This window comes from Taurulus bubalis (genome assembly GCF_910589615.1).
Source record: "Taurulus bubalis genome assembly, chromosome: 4".
Lineage (NCBI taxonomy): Eukaryota > Metazoa > Chordata > Actinopteri > Perciformes > Cottidae > Taurulus > Taurulus bubalis.
In genome coordinates, this window is record NC_136592.1 from 1,038,684 (window position 1) to 1,062,758 (window position 24,075).

General features: G+C 46.1%; 1 protein-coding gene across 1 annotated transcript; it reads right to left on the minus strand.

Moving 5' to 3' along the window:
* Positions 1–207: 207 nt before the first annotated feature.
* gpt2 (glutamic pyruvate transaminase (alanine aminotransferase) 2) lies at positions 208–23,640 on the minus strand. Its single transcript, XM_079217302.1, has 11 exons — positions 23,511–23,640; positions 20,246–20,335; positions 19,545–19,653; positions 19,279–19,412; positions 18,942–19,185; positions 16,761–16,840; positions 7,326–7,462; positions 6,994–7,168; positions 6,286–6,441; positions 5,919–6,031; positions 208–703 (listed from the first exon to the last, which is right to left on the minus strand). The coding sequence occupies exons 1-11, from the start codon at positions 23,604–23,606 to the stop codon at positions 550–552; spliced, it is 1,488 nt and encodes a 495-aa protein (XP_079073428.1). The 5' UTR covers positions 23,607–23,640; the 3' UTR covers positions 208–549.
* Between the last annotated feature and the right edge of the window lie 435 nt (positions 23,641–24,075).

A 24,075-nucleotide genomic window follows, 5' to 3' on the forward strand; every position in this document is an offset into this window, starting at 1 on the left:
TACACATGAACAAACACACAACTCTTACTAACACATTTTAGACATAGTAGATGTGAGACTGATTTTACCCATTCAAATGTGTTTAATGATTTGGCCAAACTTTTTCAATCCTGGAACTGTCCATCAATGTAATCAATATGAAATGACAGATTAATTGTATGGGAGGCAGAAATCTGAAAAGCAGTTAGAACAAAACTATCTACATGGCTGAATACCAGTGACACAATATACAATATATATATATATATAGTGATGTGGGTGAACCAACCCTTTAATGATGTATAAGGCAATACCAAATCAAAGCAAACATTATATTTGAATAACGTTGTAGCTGCGCTTCTACAGAGGCTTTTCTAGAGGCTTCATCTCCTCACACAGCGGATGTTAGGAGTCTTCAGCCATCAGATGGATGGTGGATGGAAAGGAGCAGAGGCTTGTAAAAGCTACCACACAGCTTCAGAAACTATGAGGAGAAGGCACAATATTTCTGAAACTCAAGTAAACTCAATCGTTAGCAATATCAACATTACACAGCTGCCAATTGAAGCATCAGTCTGGTTGCTGGGACGTTTCTCTGTGTTGGTCTTGGGTGCTTCTGATCGGAGGTTCCTGTTGGGAATAACCTTCAAGGAATCTGAGGTGGAATTCCTTGAGCTGCCCTAAGAGGACTTCTAGCTTTTCTGGGCTCGGCAGGATGGTCATTCTAAGAAACAAACACAAACACAGCGTCACAACACAACACACTTTGCACTCCCAACTACCACCAAGTGGCCAGTACACGGGCGGTCCCTCTCGTTGTTTAGAGCTCCCAGACAGAGTCACATGGTCCAACGGTTCACATCTTCAATGTGGACCAAGGTTATTGCTGCAGCTCGGCTGTTGGAGCTGATGACTTAGAAAGTCCACTAAAGAGACGCTGTACATGGTCTGGTCATGACCTGTCAATCACCTTGTAGCCCCGCCCTAAAGCGTCCCCTGCTTTATTTGTCTGCTTGACTCTAAATGACCATAATTTATAAATGAACATCATGCTGTATTGAAGAAGACTTGAAACTAGAGATTGAGACAAACTCATGTTTACAATGTTATGGTAACTTGACTGAACTTTTCTCATCTTCCAACCAATCAAAGTTCTTTAACACTACATGTCATCATTCACCCATTCATACACTGATGGGAGTAGCTACCATGAAGCTAACACCTGCATCAGGACTAACTACTACAGTAAGATTGTAATACACGTCGGCGGTATTGACACCCGACTTCGCCAGTCGGTGGTCACTAAAATCAACGTGGAGTCGGTGTGTGCTTACGCCAAAACAATGGCGGACTCCGTAGTTTTCTCTGGCCTGCTTCCAAACACGGTGACTGATGAGATGTATAGCCGCATGTCAACTTTCCACCGTTGGTTGTCACGGTGGTGTCCAGCAAACAATGTGGGCTTCGTAGACAACTGGCGGTCTTTCTGGGGAAACCCAGGTCTGATTAAGGGTGACGGCATCCATCCCACTTCGGATGGAGCGGATCTCCTTTCTGCAAATATGACCAAGTTTATTGGTCGACTTCGTACATGACAGACCAGAAAGCAGAAGCAGAGTTGTAGTCTTACACCCTTCTCTGCATTCCCTGCATTTTCTTTAGGGCAGCTGCCCACCTTTAACTCTATAGAGACTGTCTGTCCCACGGCCACTTAAATTAATTAATTATAGAAAAAAACCTCATAAAGGTTAACACCACTATTGCAAAAGTGCAACATGATAGGAGAGTTAAGTGTGGACTCCTAAATATTAGGTCTTTGTCATCTAAAGCTGTATTAGTAAATGAATTAATATCAGATAATGATATTGATGTGTTGTGTCTTACTGAATCCTGGCTGAGACATGAGGAATATGTCAGCCTAAATGAATCTACTCCTCCAAGTCATGTTAATATGCACATTCCTTGAGGCACCGGCCGAGGAGGTGGAGTAGCTGCCATTTTTGACTCGGGTCTGTTAATGGGTCCTAAACCCGGACTGAACTGCAACTCATTTGAAAGCCTTGTTCTTAGTCTTTCACATCCAACCTGGAAAACAGTACAGCCAATTCTGTTTGTTGTGGTATATCGAGCACCAGGTATGTATTCAGAATTTATTTCAGTTTTTGTCAAGTTTGGTCCTTAAGACTGATAAGGTTATTATTGTAGGGGATTTTAATATTCATGTGGATGTCAGCAATGATAGCCTTAGTATTGCATTTAGCTCATTGTTGGATTCGATTGGCTTCTGTCAGAGAGTACAGGAACGACTCACTGTTTTAACCACACCCTCGACCTTGTTCTTACATATGGCATTGACGTGGAGCATTTAGTAGTGTTTCCACAAAACCCTCTTTTATCAGACCATTGCCTTATAACTTTTGAGTTTATACTGCCGGATTGTACAGCGTTAGGCAAGAGTTTTCACACCAGATGTCTAACTGACGGTGCTGTTGCTAGATTTAAGGAAGTGATTCCTTCTGTATTTGATCCATTACCATGTCTCAATATAACAGAGGACTCCTGTGCTAACTTTACTCCCTCCCAGATTGATCAGCTCGTCGATGGTGCTACTGGCTCATTGAGAGTGACACTGGACTCGATAGCCCCTCTAAAAAAGAGGATCATTAAGCAAAGGAGGCTCGCTCCATGGTACAACCCTCAGACCCGCATATTGAAGCAAGCATCACGGAAGCTTGAGGGCATATGACGTTCCAACGGTCTGGAGGAGTCCCGGTTTGGCGGGCTAGTCTGAGAACATATAAGAAGGCCCTCCGTAATGCCAGAGGAGCCTACTACTCATCACTAATAGAGAAAAACAAGAGCAACCCTAGGTTTCTCTTTAGCACTGTGGCCAGGCTGGCTGAGAGTCATAACTCGGTGGATCCATGTATTCCTATAGACCTCAGTAGTAATGACTTCATGAACTTCTTCAATGGTAAGATTCTGGCTATTAGAGACAGGATCGGTAATCTCCAGCCCTCGACTACTGCCGGTCCATCCTCAGGTGGGATGGCCATGGAGGAGGCTGTGGGCACTGCTGTGTCTCTGGATGGATTTTTTACCATCAACCTCGACCAACTGTTTTCAATGGTTTCTACTTCTAAATCGTCTACCTGTCTCCTGGACCCTGTCCGACTAAGCTGTTTAAGGAAGTTTTACCTTTGGTTAGTGCCTCTCTACTAGATATTATCAATGGGTCTTTACTAACGGGTCATGTACCAAAGTCTTTTAAAATAGCTGTAATTAAACCTCTTCTTAAGAAGCCACTCTGGATCCAGAGGTGTTGGCTAACTACAGACCTATCTCTAACCTTCCCTTCCTCTCTAAGATACTGGAGAAGGTAGTCGCAAACCAGTTGTGTGACTTTTTACATAACAATAGTTTATTTGAGAAGTTTCAGTCAGGATTTAGAAAGCATCATAGCACAGAGACACTAGTGACAATTACAAATGACCTTCTAGTTGCATCAGATAGGGGACTTGTGTCTGTACTGGTCTTGTTAGACCTTAGTGCTGATAAAGGACTTGTCTCTGTACTGGTCTTGTTAGACCTTAGTGCTGATAAAGGACTTGTCTCTGTTCTGGTCTTGTTAGACCTTAGTGCTGATAAAGGACTTGTCTCTGTACTGGTCTTGTTAGACCTTAGTGCTGATAAAGGACTTGTCTCTGTACTGGTCTTGTTAGACCTTAGTGCTGATAAAGGACTTGTCTCTGTTCTGGTCTTGTTAGACCTTAGTGCAGCGTTTGACACCATTGACCATGACATCTTATTACAGACTAGACCAGTTGATTGGTATTGAAGGTACAGCACTAAGCTGGTTTAAGTCGTATTTATCAGATCGATCTCAGTTTGTATTTGTAAACGATGAGGCCTCGGTTACCACTGCTGTTCGTCATGGAGTTCCACAGGGTTCTGTGCTTGGACCAATTTTATTCACCTAATATATGCTTCCTTTAGGCAATATTATCAGAAAACACTCCATAAACTTTCACTGTTATGCCGATGATACTCAACTATTTCTGTCGATCAAGCCAGATGAAACCCACCAGGTCGCCAAACTTCAAGCGTGTCTTAAAGACATCAAAACCTGGATGACCTGCAACTTCCTGCTGCTGAACTCGGACAAGACTGAAGTTATTTTAATCGGACCAGAACACCTCAGAAATCAAGTATCTGATGATATGGTTTCTCTTAATGGCATCGCTCTGGCATCTACCACCACCGTAAGGAATCTCGGAGTTATTTTTGACCAGGACCTGTCCTTTGGCTCTCACGTGAAACAGATCTCAAGGACCGCCTTTTTTCACCGACGGAACATCTCAAATTATCAGGCTGCTCCGGTAAATCCCTTGGATCTCTCCAACTGATCCAGAATGCTGCAGTTCGTGTACTAACGAGGACACATTACTCCTGTACTAGCTTATAGTTAGGGCTGTTTCAGGCTTATAGTTAGGGCTGGCTCAGGTTTGCCCTGGTCCAGCCCCTAGATATGCTGCTATAGGCCTAGACTGCTGGGGGACATCTTAGGATACACTGAGCTCCTCCTTTCCTTCTCTTCCTCTTGATGATTGTCTCTTCAATGCATATTACTAACTCTACTTTATTTTTCCATGGATTCGTGGCTGCCTGGCCAGGGGGGGAGGACCGCGGTCCTCCCCCCCTGGCCCTGCTGATGCAACCACGGCCCTGCTGATGCAACTGGCCTGGGGCCGGTCCTGCCTACTGCTATGGCCCTGCTTTCTCCTCCCACTGCCCCTGGGATGCCCCTCCTCTCTACCTCCTTCTGCTTAATGGGTCGTGGTTATCTGGATCATGGACCATGTATACTACTCATGATATGAATAATTTCAGTCACATTGATTGAATGTGCTGTAACTCTGTTACGTTATTCATTCTGGTCACATGACATCTATTGCTTCTGTCCATCCGGGAAAAGGGATCCTCCTCTGTTGCTCTCCCTCAGGTTTCTTTCCCTTTTTTCCATGTGAAAGGGTTTTTACTATCTTTATTGGGGGAGTTTTTCCTGATCCGATGTGAGGCCCCGGGATAGGGATGTCATGTGTACAGATTGTAAAGCCCTCCGAGGCAAACTTGTATTTGTGATGTTGGGCTATATAAAATAAACTGAATTGGAAAAAAACTAACATTCACACTGATGGGAGGAGCTACCATGACACCTGTCCATCAGGACTAACTAACATTCACACACCGTAGGCAGAGCTACGGGAGACATTTGGGGCTTAAGTGTCTCACGGAGCCGGGGATCGAACCGCCAATCCTCTGATTGAAGGACGCATTCTGTCAGCATTGTTGTTTGTGTTTTTGTTTATTTTCCCAAAAGGTTTGGTTTGTCTCATGCATGTTTGCCATCTTGAGGGGTTAAAAAAGTTTATTCGAAAACTAAAAATCGTAAACCAAATACCTGCCTCAAGAACAACAATCCTCACCTTCAGCCCTCCTTCCTACCAACACATTCATTATTCAGTGAAACGTGGTTGGTCTCCTGAACTAGCAGGGTTAACGTTTACGTCACCGACTTACTGCACCACGTATCTGAACATGATGTGCAGATGAACTTTGCTGAGTTTTGTCCTCTGGGTGGCGCTAGAGTTGATCAAATAATATAGGGTTTATTCCTCTGGTATCCCAATTGTGCTAAAAACAACTCAGGACCACCTGCATGTTGAATGTCCTGATTATCACACTTCACATTCACCAAACCAGAAATAAAAGAAACCGACAAACAGAAAAAGTCTAATGAATTAAAGAAGTAATAACTGATCAGATCACAGACACATTCGAGGGGAATTGGACATCTAAATGTCGTGATCTCAAATCTTTTGTTATATAAAGTAAACATTATGTTTGACTGTCTGAATACTAAAGTGTTGATGTCTGACCTGAAGTGAAAGGTTCCCTCCCTCTGGCCAAACCCACTTCCTGGAACCACGCAGATGCCCGTCTCCTCCAGCAGCTTGAGGCAGTACAGCATGTCAGGCGCCAGAGACAGGGCCTGCAAACAGAGCACAGTCAGCTGCTTCCCATCTGCCCACAGACCGCAGACATATCCAGGGACATGCAATGCATGCTGAGATAGAAGAGGATGTCATTTGCTTTGTTCTTAAGTGATTTGATCTTTGACACAAGCTGGCAACACTTCTCTACAAGCTATTAAACACCTGAATAAAAGACTGAAGTAATACACCTGGATGTTCTCTCCTATCCAGCTGACACACAGTGTGGTGGATAGTGTTGATAGTAACACACCTGGGCTTCCTGAACTGCTCGTGGTGGGATGAAGATCTGAGGGAAGGCATACATGGCTCCTTGGACTGGGTTGCATTTGATCCCGGGCACTGAGTTGAGGATCCGCTCCGTAAGCATGGCCTTGTGAGCCAGGACCTCGAGGACCGAGCTCTTCTCCTGGACACCAACACAACACACGGCATAAACAGGTGGAAGACAGAACACTGTGTGTGGTCCACGTCTGGTGTCGCAGGGTTTCTGATGCTGGAGTCAGAGATGAATACATTGCATGGCCATGGCTGCAGTACTGACACCACATGCGGTGGGAGCTGTTCATTGGAATAGCACGAGCCTGTTCGGGTCTCATGTTGGGCATAAACAAACCCGATAGTCTCCTCTGTACAGCTTCTGACTAAAGATGCCTCAACAGTAAGTGTCTCAGTAAAGGTTGTTGGGTTCCTTCACTGCATCCAAAGCCAGATCATTGACATCAACCCCAGTGGGCCTCAGGACAATGAAACATAACCAGAACACAACTGTTCTACCTGAAACAACCCGAGTGTGTTCGTCTACAACACACACACATGCAGGTCTACTCACCTGAAAGAGCATCACACTGCAGCATCAGCTACTGGTTCCAACACAGTCCAGTCAGATCATTACAAACACTGAGGATGCGTTCAGGAACACCACACACACCCACACCCACACACCCACACACACACACACCTTGGTAAACTGAGCATACGAGGGCTCGTGCACTTTGGGAGGGTTAACGATGACGTCCATCGCTGCCTGACCGGCGACCGGGGGGCACAGGCGGACCGAGAGGAGCTTCACCAGCTGGGCCTCCACCTGGGGGTCCATGTTCAACACCTCCATGTAGCCGCCCCGGAACCCACATCTGAGAAACAACAGAGCAGCGACAGCAGACGGGTCAAGAGAACGAGTAGCAAACCTCAGAACCCAACAGGTCAGATTCACCCCGGAGGTAAAGGTGGCTCCTGGATTTACCAACATTGTGCACCAGCATTATTGCAGTTACTTATGTGGTTACTCACTCTCCAGTGTAGCCCTTGGAGGTGGAGTGGAAGGAGACCAGCTCCACATTGTTAAAGTACTCAGGGCCCATCTCATAGAGGACCTTCTTAAAGGAGTGGAACTGGCAGTCTGACGCGTACACGTTGTCCTGGTAAACCTAAACACAGAAAACAACCTCTGACCTTTTGACACGTCACAGCACACAGGTGGAACTGATCAAATGAATGAATGATGGTCCCCATCTATGTAGTGAGTCACAGCGATTCCAGTGAGCCAGCTAAATGGAACATGGCCTTAATGATTGTCTTTAATTGAATACATCTCACCTGCTTGTAGAACATAGAACAACCTTTTCCTCAACATTAACAACTGCACTCTCAACATTATGGGGTTTTCTCTGAAAAAACACCCCAGATTTTGATGCGATGCAGATCATGTGATAGGATGAACACACGCTGGCCTCCATAGCGGTGGAGTGTCAACCAGCAAGAGCAAGTTGACTCTGGGGGGCTTCTATTCTCATCTAGGTGACAGTACACAGAGCAAGTAGCTGCATGCTAACACAGAGAGTTGAAAGGATCTGGCAAGAGTCTTAGAACCCAGAGGAAAGCCTCCATAATGCCAGAGCTGCTCCTCAGTACCTGGACCAGGGAGCTGGTCCTCAAAACCCTCATGGGCCGTTCCCATCCCTTCCCTGGAGGTCCCTCTACTAGCTCCTAGAGCAGGCCTGGCCAACCCGCGGCTCCCGAGCCGCATGCGGCTCTTTGCCTGGTTTCATGCGGCTCTTGTGTTCATATCGAAGTTTGTGTTTTTTTTTTTTTTTTTAAATCTTTTTATTGATCTTGCAAATACTTTAGACCACTGGTGTCAAACTCAAGGCGCGACGGCTTGAAAGCCATGAAATCGTGGACCCTTTTTCAGTCATTCGCAGACCCGTTTTCAGTCATTCGCGACCCGTTTTCAGTCATTCGCGGACCCGTTTTCAGTCATTCGCGGACCCGTTTTCAGTCATTCGCGGACCCGTTTTCAGTCATTTGCGGACCCGTTTTCAGTCATTCGCGGACCCGTTTGCAGTCATTCGCGGACCCGTTTGCAGTCATTCGCGGACCCGTTTTCAGTCATTCGCGGACCCGTTTTCAGTCATTCGCGGACCCGTTTTCAGTCATTCGTGACCCGTTTTCAGTCATTCGCGGACCCGTTTTCAGTTATTCGCGACCCGTTTTCAGTCCTTCGCGGACCCGTTTTCAGTCATTTGCGGACCTGTTTTCAGTCATTTGCGGACCCGTTTTCATTTGCGGACCCGTTTTCAGTCATTCGCGACCCGTTTTCATTTGCGGACCCGTTTTCAGTCATTCTCGACCCGTTTTCAGTTGTTGAGTGTCCGAGGAAAAATATGAAAGTAAAAAGGTCTAACTATTATAACCATATAATCATTTTATTTTTCTATATAACCATTGAATATATAAATATACTGTTTGGTTTTTATTTTCATTAAAGTTTGTGATTAGACCACATCAAATTCATAGGACGCTATAAGTTGCTATGTTATATACTCTTTTTGAATGAGATGTGTTAAATGTTCTCTCCTTTGTTAAAGAGCATGCATTGGCAGTATTACCAAATAAGGTAGTGAAACCTCCTCTGTCCAACTCTGGTGACAGGATGACTTATGTACTCTGGTGTATAAAAGAGGGGGTAGGAATGCATGTTTTTTGGGGGGTGCCTGACAATTCTGTGCAGGAGTAGAGAAGAGAGAAGAGGTGTTTATTCACCAGCTCTTAACTTAACCCTTTCTTTAAGTTACTTAATATGCATCTTTACTAGAAAAGGAGAAAAATCAGATTGGACCTGTCCCAGCCCTTAGGGGTTGGGACAGGTCTCCAGCTTTAGAGTCTGGAAGAAACTTCTGCCATCAGGAGAGGGGTGCCTGGCAATTCTGTGCAGGAGTAGACAAGAGAGAAGAGGTGTTCACTCACCAGCTCTAAAAAACTTAACCCCTTCTCTTAGCTACTTGTGACTTTTAAACTGTTTGATTGAATTAAAAAAATTTTGTACGTAAGTTAAACTTTGAATAAAAACTCAGCCTTACCCTTTGGAAGGGACTGCAACCAAACAAAAGGTTCTGGTTCTTTAAAGCAATTTAAACCCTCTTTCCCTGTCCATCCACCGTGAGATACAGAGGTGACGACTGAATCTACCAAAGAGACTTAAGGTAAGTATCTTTGGGTGAAGACTTTTGCAGTGTTTGTCATAACGATGAGATGGTGTCAAAATAGGTAGAGAGAAGGTATAGACGATATACGTACTCGCTTGATAAGGGTTGAGAGAAGTTACAGCCTACCGCAGGGGACCTAGAGCGCAAGCTGTAAAACACCCTCGACAAAACCTATAACTTAATTCGAAAATAACACAAAAACCTAACGATATAGCACGGGGCGAGATAAAAGACCGAAGGCGTTATGCCAATATCTTTCATAAATTAAAACAGAATTTTAATATTATGAAAAGACAATGCGAAGATTGCGCACTAAAGGGCGGGATGCCACGCGTAAAATGTGATATGAGACATATAAAAACTCATAAAACTAGAGAACACTATTCAGCTGACGTAATGGGACCTTTAATCCCATCAACCCTGGGTAACAAATATTTTGTAGTTATCACAGATAATGGGGGTGGAGATACGAAAGTGTATCCTGTTCGTACCGCAAGAAACATCTGCAAAAGATTGGATTAGAGCAAATTCCAAGAAAGATTGGGACGTTCCAGTTCAGCTACTAAACCTGAACGAACATTTATCTTTGCCTGAACTAGTTGCTTATATCCCTGATAGATCTAACCATGAACCCCCTCTGCTTAAGACAGAGGACCTGGTGTGGGTAGACAGAGGGAATAAACAGCCAGGATAACCAATTCAAATAACTTGCAAAGGCACAGACAAAGTGATTCTCAAAAGGGGTAATATTGATGATCTAAAACGAATCGGCCCAGTTCACCCGATTCAACTTCGGAAGAGATAATGTCTGAGGGTTCAGATTATTCAGTTTACCATCCACTCATCAGACGCACTGCATTTGTTTTGTCTCACGGAGGACAGGGAGGGATTCAAATAGGGAAGATATCAGACCCTGAAAATCCCACTCAATATCTCACCTGGAGTGAGTATATACCAGGACAAGGTATAATTTGTGAAACTACAAAGGAATCACTAATATGGCAGGGGGTCCGATCCGGAAGGAATAGTTTGCCTAAGAAAACCCCCGCTCACGGAGCCAGAGAAGGCCCAGGGGATTGCCGTGTCACCATGTGTGATGTCTGCTTTGCAGAAGTAGGCATTATGGCTAATTTAGTCAGAAAGGATCATACCTACCCTCCAGGGAAATGCTGCAGGGGTGGTTATATAGGACTCACCACATGTGACAGACAGATGTATACCTGTCTCAAAACAGATGTCCTAACCAGGACAACTTCAATCCTTACCATGATGGAATTAACTGAGATAATTCGCCATCAGTGCACAAGGAAGGATGACAAAGGCAGAATAATCCTAACTGCAGTGAAGCAAGAAAAAGGGATAATGAAACCCTACAAAAACACCCAATTAGGGGACTTTATTGCTGACACCTGGCAGACGTGGAAACATGTAGATAAGCCCTTTAAGTACTATGCATGCCCCGTTACCTCACATGACTGGGCAACGGACCTTTTATGTGCAGGGGACAAACCAGTGACTTCCCGACAGTATGAGAGGAAGTTAGAAATGAAATGGCAAGAGGAGAAAAAGATATTACAAGTCATTATAAACATGACTTTGACAGAGGCCGGCACTTGCTGTGCAGCTTGCCTTCTGATACTCCAGCTGCAGCCAGGTCAAGAATAAAATCAAAATAAAATAACTCAGGGTGCTCTTGTGTCTTCTCTAGGATCAGAGAGGAGGATGGGAGTCATAAAACCTATAGAGGATCTGGAGAGCCCACAAACCCCATCAAAAGATCCAGACCGACCGGAGTACACATTAAATAAGGAAAAAATAAAATGGAAATGCAGATTAATTAAAACCTTAATAAAGCTATTGTTGCTTGTAAGTATAGTAGTCATCGCCTCGGTCTCTTGGGCCTCTATGGGTCAAAGGACTATGTGGAAGTATACAACCCAAACGACCGTGTATAGACAAACCCAGATTATAACATGGGAGAAGGTCAATGTTGATATACCAACTACTGGATGCTTACAAAACTCAGACACATCCGCTGCATGCCATACAGATATGACGTTATGGAGAAGTAACTTCTTTTTAATGTTTCTACATCTGCTGGACATCTCTAAGTTAAATGTCACTAAACCAGACTGCACAAGCTCAAGCTGGATCGGCTTCAAAGCCCAGTGTAAATTGTTGGAGGATCCCCCTCAGTTGGCCTTTTCTAATTGGCAATGGCAATCCTTGATACGACTATGGGTCCGCAGTGACACCATGGAGAATACTAAATCATGCGTTACTCACACCTTTGGCTATGAAAAAGGAAAATTAGACCTGATATTAAAATGCACAGATTCGGAGGATGCAGAACCGATTCTATCATGCTCTGATATACACGTAGAAGGACAAACAGTGACAGGTTTATCCTTAAATCAGAAACAACACAGAACAGTTTTCAGTAATTGCTCTTGTACCAACAATAATCAATCAACAAACTGGGAATGCCAGAGAGAATCTTGGTTTCCAGGACAGGAAGAGATTAAGCCATGGCCGCAAAAAGCCATAAATCAGTCGGTTACAACTTTCTCATTTCCCCCCAGCTATGTCCATGAAACCTTAGATCTGCTCCAACACATCAAACCCGACCTCTCCACACCCTTTGCAACAGATAAGGACCCCTAATAGAGAGCGTCGATCACTTATCACTGAGATAAAGGAACAAGCATGTAAATATTGTGCTTTAAGACCAGAATCTCTCCAATCAGAGGGATTTAACTGGACTTTATTTGTTACATACTCAGACACACCTTTATGGACAGCTCAAGGCCAAACTTTGCACGTACATATGCAGGATAATGCCCATTTTGAACATTTCATGTGGGTCCCTGATTACAAGAATACCAATGTAATCACATGGCATCAGAAACAGCTTCCAATATGGGAGAGAAAATTAGCGTTCTGCCTGAAAGAAAGTAAAGGAGAAGGAACAGGCATGTGGCCAAAGTGGAGAGTTCAGGGGACACAGAAGGGGAGACATGAATGTCACGGTGATAGGCAATGTGGACTCTGGGAGAACAGTTCAATCAGGAAAGCAACCGCTCTGTTGTTATAATATCAATTGTGGAAAACAAAGAATTAGCCAGAAAAATCTACCTGTCCCACAGCCATGAGATATAAAGTGATGTGTGTAGAGTGATTGTGTTTCTACAATGCTTAGTAAAACTAAAGGGAAAGAAATACCTAAGCTATCACATTATGGATGGGACCTGGTAAACCACAGCTGTTGATAAGGGCAGATGAAGGTGGAAGTTTGTTTGAAGGCGATGAAGACTATATGCAACAATGTGTAAATAATTATCTCTCCTAAAAAGGATGGAACCAGCACAGCCTCTAGAGGAGGACAGATGACCAAGGAGGAGAAGGGCACGGAGCATTCTCAACCTGTTATTGCAGGTGGCATTAGATTTAGCAAGACCTGCAATAAAACCAAGAGGGAAGGTGTTGAGTTGAGTTTAGGGCCCTGTCAAACCCCAGTTGAGTCTCCTACAGATTGGGAGGAATTAAAGGATGTGCTGAATCTAGTACCAACACTTGATTATGAATTTCAGAATGAAGTGGAGATTGTTAAGTTAGTGAATGATTTAGACCTAGTCGCTAGAGAGTCTGGCTTAGGTCCACAGATAACCTCCTACGCTGAGGCGGTTAACCCCCCCAGAACCTGCACCGGAACCAGAGGCAGTGAACCCACCGGAACCTGAACCAGAGGCTGAACCGATGGATCAGGCCCCATAGAGACCAGCTCCAGCCGAGATGACATCCATCGCACCGGGACAGAATCAACAGGTCACGGACGCAGGACCCGCTGCTGCAGGTCTATTTTCTACAGTACTGACGCCAAGGCTCGCACCAACACGCCGCAAGATGCCACCTGGAGAGCGGTATCGTCAGTTCTTCGGCATGTGCACGGGTCGTATGAATTGGCACCACATGTCTAAGCCTCTTTTCTGGCCGGAAGTGAGATACATGCAACCTGGAAGAGATTCCAGAGCCTGTGTGGAAAAAGGATGGAGTATTGCAAAATACAAGGAGATGAGAAGGTGTTCCACCTTGGGCAAAGAACCCGTTTTCAGTCATTCGCGACCCGTTTTCAGTCATTTGCGGACCCGTTTTCAGTCATTTGCGGACCCGTTTTCAGTCATTTGCGGACCCGTTTTCAGTCATTCGCGACCCGTTTTCAGTCATTTGCGGACCCGTTTTCAGTCATTTGCGGACCCGTTTTCAGTCATTCGCGACCCGTTTTCATTTGCGGACCCGTTTTCAGTGATTCGCGACCCGTTTTCAGTCATTCGCGACCCGTTTTCATTTGCGGACCCGTTTTCAGTGATTCGCGACCCGTTTTCAGTCATTCGCGACCCGTTTTCATTTGCGGACCCGTTTTCAGTGATTCGCGACCCGTTTTCAGTCATTCGCGACCCGTTTTCATTTGCGGACCCGTTTTCAGTCATTCGCGACCCGTTTTCAGTCATTTGCGGCCCGTTTTCATTTGCGGACCCGTTTTCAGTCATTTGCGGACCCGGTTTCAGTCATTCGCGACCCGTTTTTATTTGCGGACCCGTTTTCAGTCATTCTCGACCCGTTTTCAGTTGTTGAGTGTCAGAGGAAAAATATGAAAGTAAAAAGGTCTAACTATTATAACCATATAATCATTTTATTTTTCTATATAACCATTGGATATATAAATATACTGTTTGGTTTTTATTTTCATTATAGTTTGTGATTAGACCACATCAAATTCATAGGACGCTATAAGTTGCTATGTTATATACTCTTTTTGAATGAGATTATGTGAGTGTTAAATGTTCTCTCCTTTGTTAAAGAGCATGCATTGGCAGTATTACCAAATAAGGTAGTGAAACCTCCTCTGTCCAACTCTGGTGACAGGATGACTTATGTACTCTGGTGTATAAAAGAGGGGGTAGGAATGCATGTTTTTTGGGGGGTGCCTGACAATTCTGTGCAGGAGTAGAGAAGAGAGAAGAGGTGTTTATTCACCAGCTCTTAACTTAACCCTTCCTCTTAGTTACTTAATATGCATCTTTACTAGAAAAGGAGAAAAATCAGATTGGACCTGTCCCAGCCCTTAGGGGTTGGGACAGGTCTCCAGCTTTAGAGTCTGGAAGAAACTTCTGCCATCAGGAGAGGGGTGCCTGGCAATTCTGTGCAGGAGTAGACAAGAGAGAAGAGGTGTTCACTCACCAGCTCTAAAAAACTTAACCCCTTCTCTTAGTTACTTGTGACTTTTAAACTGTTTGATTGAATTTAATTTTTTTGTATGTAAGATAAACTTTGAATAAAAACTCAGCCTTACCCTTTGGAAGGGACTGAAACCCAACAAAAGGTTCTGGTTCTTTAAAACAATTTAAACCCTCTTTCCCTGTCCATCCACCGTGAGATACAGAGGTGACGACTGAATCTACCAAAGAGACTTAAGGTAAGTATCTTTGGGTGAAGACTTTTGCAGTATTTGTCATAATGATGAGATGGTGTCAAAATAGGTAGAGAGAAGGTACAGACGATATACGTACTCGCTTGATAAGGGTTGAGAGAAGTTACAGCCTACCGCAGGGGACCTAGAGCGCAAACTGTAAAACACCCTCGACAAAACCTATAACTTAATTCGAAAATAACACAAAAACCTAACGATATAGCACGGGGCGAGATAAAAGACCGAAGGCGTTATTCCAATATCGGATGAGGATTATCATTTCCTCCGGGATCACTAGGATAATTAGCCGACGGAGTGCCACCGAGTTAGGTGCGAGGTCTTGCCTTTCCTAGTCTCCCCCCTACCCTCCTCTTTCCCTGGCAAGACCACCGTTCACGCTACACAGTCATTTGCGGACCCGTTTTCAGTCATTTGCGGACCCGTTTTCAGTCATTCGAGGACCCGTTTTCAGTCATTCGCGACCCATTTTCAGTTATTCGCGGACCCCTTTTCAGTCATTCGCGGACCCGTTTTCAGTCATTCGCGGACCCGTTTTCAGTCATTCGCGACCCATTTTCAGTTATTCGCGGACCCGTTTTCAGTCATTCGCGGACCCGTTTTCAGTCATTCGCGGACCCGTTTTCAGTCATTCGCGACCCATTTTCAGTTATTCGCGACCCGTTTTCATTTGCGGACCCGTTTTCAGTCATTAGCGACCCGTTTTCAGTCATTAGCGACCCGTTTTTAGTCATTTGCGGACCCGTTTTCAGTCATTTGCGGACCCGTTTTCAGTCATTCGCGGACCCGTTTTCAGTCATTCGCGACCCGTTTTCAGTCATTCGCAGACCCGTTTTCATTTGCGGATCCGTTTTCAGTCATTAGCGACCCGTTTTCAGTCATTAGCGACCCGTTTTTAGTCATTTGCGGACCCGTTTTCAGTCATTTGCGGACCCGTTTCAGTCATTCGCGACCCGTTTTCAGTCCTCCGCGGACCCGTTTTCAGTCATTCGCGACCCGTTTTCAGTCATTCGCGGACCCGTTTTCAGTCATTTGCGGACCTGTTTTCAGTCATTTGCGACCCATTTTCAGTCATTTGCAGACCTGTTTTCAGTCCGTCAGTACGGTCATTTTACATGGGCAAAAAAATAAATAAAATCCTGTGCTTTCATTTTAAAGGGATTTTTTAATGCAGCAGAGTGCAATTTATTCAATTTCAGTCATATTGATGTAATGTGTTGTAACTCTGTTACGTTGTTCATTCTGGTCACATGACATCTATTGCTTCTGTCCATCCAGGGAGAGGGATCCTCCTCTGTTGCTCTCCTGAAGGGTTCTTCCTGTTTTCCCTGTGAAATGGTTTTTACTATCTTTATTTGGGGAGTTTTTCCTGATCTGATGTGAGGTCCCGGGACAGGATGTTATTTGTACAGATTGCACATTTTAATTTGTGATTTTGGGCTGTATAAAATAAACTGAATTGAATATTCACACACTCCTCAATGCTGCGTGATGTGGGTCTTTGCGGTAACACAGTAAAAAATGTGGCTCTTAGTCTCTGACTGGTTGGCCACCCCTGTCCTAGAGCTTCTTCTTCAACAGCACAGAGCATGCCACAGATCCGGGTCACTCCCAGTCAAGACTCATGGCTGCCCGAGGGAGCTCGGTATCACATAGTTATCATTTATTTATGGACATTTCCAATGAATGGTTTAACATTCGACGGGTAAATTACTCTACAAGATTTAGACCTGGATGTGCAGGATTGGACGTTACCTCGTCAGCCATGACAAACAGGTTCTCCTCAAAGGCGAAGTGGAGAACCTCCTCGATACACTTCTTACTCTGCACCTGACCTGGAGTACAGAGTTTGGAGAACAGAGAACTATCAACACTGGCAGTGAATACATGTGTCAGGGCTACAGCAACACATCTGCTTTTATGGAGCGCTTCATATGCAAGCTATAACAATATCTATAGACACAAACACATGTCCATACATGTCAACCCTCAACATGGTCTGAAAGGGAACCTGATGCAGCTAAAGAAGAACCACTGAAAGGCACTGGGAACCTTCATCTGCAGGAAAAGGTATGTGGGGGGAGGACTGTCAAAGAAACGACTAATAATGGAAACAGGTTTGTGATGAGATACATTCAGAAACCTCACACATACTTTTCATTTTGGGTAAAAAAATAGATTTTTCTAAAAGCAAATGCTTTGTATAGGTTACAGTAGTTTGAGTTTGCCACTAGACATGTGTGACATCTTTTGGTATGGTAAGAAATTGCAACAACAGTAAACAGTGTTAATCCCACCCTTATAATAAATAATGACATTATCCCACCCTTATAATAAATAACATGACAACGAGGCCCAACAAGAGCAATGTTCAAAGGAAGAAATCCTAACGACAAGAAAAGCTACAAAAGAAAGACACACAAACACACACACACACACACACACACACACACACACACACACACACACACACACACACACACACACACACACACAGTTGTTTCAGTGTTGCTTTTGTCAGAGTTGTGTGGGTCCTTTGTGTAGCTTCATGCTGCTCACTGGCATTATTGAAGGTGGACGTGTCTTATTGAAGGTAGACGTGTCTTATTGAAGGTGAGTGTGTTTTATTGAAGGTGGACGTGTCTTATTGAAGGCGAGTATGTTTTATTGAAGGTAGACGTGTCTTATTGAAGGTGGACGTGTCTTATTGAAGGTAGACGTGTCTTATTGAAGGTGAGTGTGTTTTATTGAAGGTGGACGTGTCTTATTGAAGGTGAGTGTGTTTTATTGAAGGTAGACGTGTCTTATTGAAGGTAGACGTGTCTTATTGAAGGTAGACGTGTCTTATTGAAGGTGGACGTGTCTTATTGAAGGTGAGTGTGTTTTATTGAAGGTAGACGTGTCTTATTGAAGGTAGACGTGTCTTATTGAAGGTGGACGTGTCTTATTGAAGGTGGACGTGTCTTATTGAAGGTAGACGTGTCTTATTGAAGGTGGACGTGTCTTATTGAAGGTAGACGTGTCTTATTGAAGGTAGACGTGTCTTATTGAAGGTGGACGTGTCTTATTGAAGGTGGACGTGTCTTATTGAAGGTGAGTGTGTTTTATTGAAGGTAGACGTGTCTTATTGAAGGTAGACGTGTCTTATTGAAGGTGGACGTGTCTTATTGAAGGTGGACGTGTCTTATTGAAGGTAGACGTGTCTTATTGAAGGTGGACGTGTCTTATTGAAGGTAGACGTGTCTTATTGAAGGTAGACGTGTCTTATTGAAGGTGGACGTGTCTTATTGAAGGTGGACGTGTCTTATTGAAGGTAGACGTGTCTTATTGAAGGTAGACGTGTCTTATTGAAGGTGGACGTGTCTTACTGAAGGTAGACGTGTCTTATTGAAGGTAGACGTGTCTTATTGAAGGTGGGTGTGTCTTATTGAAGGTAGGCGTGTTTTATTGAAGGTAGACGTGTCTCAAGCCTAGTTTATGGTTCTCCGTCAGGTCGACGGCGTACCTACGCCGTAGCTACGCCGTCGACGCAGACCCCTACGCCGTAGCCTGACGCGCACCTCCCAAAAATCCTAACTACACGTCGCGTTGACGCGGACCGTAAGCGCCGTGATTGGTCCGCTCAGAACGTAATTTCCGGCAGTTGCTTTTTCCCAGCCTCGACCGGTTTAGTGGTCGTACAGAGCACCTCCGCAAATGTCTTCTCTGTCGCCTGCGCTTCAACATTTGCAATATAAGCATTTGCTCTTCAATATTGATGAGCTCCAACTTTAATGCAGCCGCTCCAACTTGGTCGCCATTGTTTACTGTGACCGGAATTCGGCTATAACCCCTGAAACCACACAGCCACACAGGCACACCCCCCTGGCGGCATGGCGATGTTGAGCTATATAAAATACACTGAATTGAATTGAATTACCAATTCTAATGTCCTACCAGTGGGGTTTCCAGGGTTGATGATGCAGAGGACTCTGGGCTGGCACTGCTGTTTAGCGCTGAGGAAGGCCCGCTGCACTTCCTCAAGATCCAGGGCCCAGCAATGGTCCTCATCCAGGTAGTAGTGGATGTGCACGGCCTCCAACTCCGATATGGCTGCAGAGTACAGCGGGTACTGAGGGATGGGGATCATCACGCCGGTCCTGGAGGGGCCCTGCCCCGACACCAGCAGCTTCAGGACGCTCTACGACAATAGGCAGGATGTATGGGATTCACAGTTGCAATCACAACCAATTCCTAATGCTTTCCCATGGCCCATCATGCACCCTGCTCGTACCATGATGCCGTCGCTGGCCCCGGTGGTGAGGTAGATGTTGTTCCAGTCAGAAGGAACTCCCTGGTCTCTCTGTGTGATGTACTCAGCAACATCTCTACGGATACACTCCACTCCCTGGCTGGCGCTGTACGAGCCTGAAGAGGAAAGACACAACATACAGTACGATCACAGCATGTTCAATAGTACTTGGTGAATAGGCCTCGATATAACTAACACACACACACACACACACACACACACACACACACACACACACACACACAAACCTAGGCTCTGTCCACCACAGTCCTGCAGAATGCGCTGGGCTCGTTGCTTGGCATCGTCGGGGAAAGCCGGACTCTGCAGCAGCTCTGGGAAACAACACAGCGCCACAACCTGCAGGGGGAGAAATCATGAACCATGAACGAGGAACCATGAACAGGAACCAGGAACAAGGAACCATTAACAGGAACCATGAGGTTCAGACACACAGACCATCAGAGATGGAGGCACAGAGCAACAGGTTTGCTCGTAGTGGACTCAACCAGTCAGTATTTAAAGAAGAGCTCTAGTAGGTGAACAGAGAAATAAGCTTGTTGTAACTCCGCTCTGTTTCATATAACATTGCATTCTCCTGACGACGTGCGTCTGGAGGCTCATACGTCATTGGTTGGATTCTAGGACGCTGGTTGCTGTATCAATGCTGTAAAGCCTCCCAATGCTAAAAACAACAACTTGCAGTCAACGTATGGCACAATAATTGTCGGCGTTAATGGATTACTGCGTTAACGCATTTATAACACGTCAACGTGCCCAGCCCTAATATATATATATATATATATATATATATATATATATATATATATACACACACACACACACACATAAATAATGTCACACACACACTTGAACTGCCGTAATAATTGTTAAGCTGGAAACATGCTGACGTCATAACTTCCGTGTTGCTGCAGGTTGGTTGGCTACACACCTGACGGAGGAACGTGATTGGCTGCTGGCCCATCGCGTGAGCATCCCCAATGTTGGCTTTGATGACTTCAGTGAAAGACCGTTTCTCTCCCTGGAGAGACAAGAAGTAGATCTTTAACACAATAGGTACACAACACATGTACACAACATACCTACAGGTACACAACACCCCACCCATCTACAGGCACAACACACCACACATCTACACCACCCATCAACAGGCACACCACACATCTACAGGTACACCACACCACACATCTACAGGCACACCACACCACACATCTACAGGCACACCACACCACACATCTACAGGCACACCACACATCTACAGGCACACCACACCACACATCTACAGGCACACCACACCACACATCTACAGGCACACCACACATCTACAGGCACACCACACATCTACAGGCACACCACACATCTACAGGTACACCACACATCTACAGGCACAACACACCACACATCTACAGGCACACCACACATCTACAGGCACACCACACATCTACAGGCACACCACACATCTACAGGCACACCACACATCTACAGGCACACCACACCACACATCTACAGGCACAACACACCACACATCTACAGGCACAACACACCACACATCTACAGGCACACCACACCACACATCTACAGGCACAACACACCACACATCTACAGGCACACCACACATCTACAGGCACACCACACATCTACAGGCACACCACACATCTACAGGCACACCACACCACACATCTACAGGCACAACACACCACACATCTACAGGCACACCACACCACACATCTACAGGCACAACACACCACACATCTACAGGCACACCACACCACACATCTACAGGCACACCACACCACACATCTACAGGCACACCACACCACACATCTACAGGCACACCACACCACACATCTACAGGCACACCACACATCTACAGGCACAACACACCACACATCTACAGGCACACCACACCACACATCTACAGGCACACCACACATCTACAGGCACAACACACCACACATCTACAGGCACACCACACATCTACAGGTACACCACACATCTACAGGTACACCACACCACACATCTACAGGTACACCACACATCTACAGGTACACCACACATCTACAGGCACACCACACCACACATCTACAGGCACACCACACATCTACAGGTACACCACACATCTACAGGTACACCACACATCTACAGGCACACCACACATCTACAGGCACACCACACATCTACAGGTACACCACACCACACATCTACAGGCACACCACACATCTACAGGTACACCACACCACACATCTACAGGTACACCACACCACACATCTACAGGTACACCACACATCTACAGGTACACCACACATCTACAGGTACACCACACCACACATCTACAGGTACACCACACCACACATCTACAGGTACACCACACCACACATCTACAGGTACACCACACCACACATCTACAGGTACACCACACATCTACAGGTACACCACACATCTACAGGTACACCACACCACACATCTACAGGCACACCACACATCTACAGGTACACCACACATCTACAGGCACACCACCCATCTACACCACCCACACTACAGATACACCACCCATCTACAGACACACCACCCATCTACACCACCCACACTACAGATACACCACCCATCTACAGACACACCACCCATCTACACCACCCACACTACAGATACACCACCCATCTACAGGCACACCACCCATCTACACCACCCACACTACAGGCACACCACCCATATACACCACCCACACTACAGATACACCACCCATCTACAGGCACACCACCCATCTACACCACCCACACTACAGGCACACCACCCATATACACCACCCACACTACAGATACACCACCCACACTACAGGCACACCACCCACACTACAGATACACCACCCATCTACAGATACACCACCCATCTACAGGTACACCACACACCTACAGGTACACCACACACTACAGGTACACCCCCCATCTACACCACCCACACTACAGATACACCACCCATCTACAGGCACAGCACCCATCTACACCACCCACACCACCCACACTACAGATACACCATCCATCTACAGGTACACCACACACCTACAGGTACACCACCCATCTACAGGCACACCACCCATCTACAGGCACACCACCCATCTACACCACCGATACACCACCCATCTGCAGGTACACCACACACCTACAGGTACACCACACACTACAGGCACAACACCCATCTACACCACCCACACTACAGATACACCACCCATCTACAGGTACACCCACACTACAGATACACCACCCATCTACACCACCCACACTACAGATACACCACCCATCTACAGGTACACCACACACCTACAGGTACACCACACACTACAGGCACACCACCCATCTACACCACCCACCTACACCACCCATCTACAGGCACACCACCCATCTACAGGCACACCACCCATCTACAGGCACACCACACACCTACAGGTACACCACACACAACAGGCACACCACCCATCTACAGATACACCACCCATCTACAGGTACACCCACACTACAGATACACCACCCATCTACAGGTACACCCACACTACAGATACACCACCCATCTACACCACCCACACTACAGATACACCACCCATCTACAGGTACACCACACACCTACAGGCACACCACCCATCTACAGGCACACCACCCATCTACAGGTACACCACACACCTACAGGTACACCACACACAACAGGCACACCACCCATCTACAGATACACCACCCATCTACAGGTACACCCACACTACAGATACACCACCCATCTACAGGTACACCCACACTACAGATACACCACCCATCTACACCACCCACACTACAGATACACCACCCATCTACACCACCCACACTACAGATACACCACCCATCTACAGGTACACCACACACCTACAGGTACACCACACACTACAGGTACACCACCCATCTACAGGCACACCACCCATCTACACCACCCACACTACAGATACACCACCCATCTACAGGTACGCCACGCACCTACAGGCACACCACCCATCTACAGGTACACCACCCATCTACAGTCTCATGTCTGGCGGGCCCCAGCCTGCAGGGGTCGCTGCATCAGAGGATGACGCAACCGTTCTCCTAGAGCTCTGCTGTGAGGAGCCGCATCCTCGTGCACGCGCACGGGGAACTTAACCTTCCGCTTTGCAGTGAGCGCGCATCCCCCGCTAGACTGACCTCCCGCAGCGCGCTCTCGATGGCTCCCGCCCTCGTGACGATGGGTCCTCTCACAGCGTACTCCACGGCCTTCACGTGCGGGTTCAGGGTGTCCATGGTCAGGGTCCTCTCCCTCAGCCGGGCGGGAGCCCCCGTCTCCGCAGAAGCCTCCGCCGTGCTGAAGCGCTCCCTCACCGGCTCATACCGCGCGGGCGGCCCCAGAGACGGGCAGCACGCGGGGGTCCGGCGGCGGGCCAGCGGACCCCCGCGCGCCAAGTGTCTCACGAGATGCATGTTCCTCCGGTCGGCTCGGGCACGTCACGGTGCAGACGTTGCAGCGTGTGACGCGCTTTCTGCTGACGCACGTTTGCGCCTCACTAAGGCCGGCGTGAGTGCGTGCGTTGGCACAAACGTTTAGTAAAAGTCATGTAAACGTGTTATATTCATGTGTTCATGACGTTCATTTACGCTGAGTTTGAAATAATGAATATGCTTTTGAAAGAAAGACGCTCAAAATATAAGCAGGCATACATACAGGCATCTATATAAATGTTTATTCTTTTAATCAAACTATTGTCTCATTAAT

Coding starts and splice junctions, on each gene's coding strand:
- gpt2 (XM_079217302.1), bottom strand. CDS start 23,606: ATGGACACCCTGAACCCGCACGTGAAGGCCGTGGAGTACGCTGTGAGA. Junction 20,336..23,510: donor TCGAGAGCGCGCTGCGGGAG/GTCAGTCTAGCG, acceptor TTGTCTCTCCAG/GGAGAGAAACGGTCTTTCAC. Junction 19,413..19,544: donor CTGTGGTGGACAGAGCCTAG/GTTTGTGTGTGT, acceptor TTTCCTCTTCAG/GCTCGTACAGCGCCAGCCAG.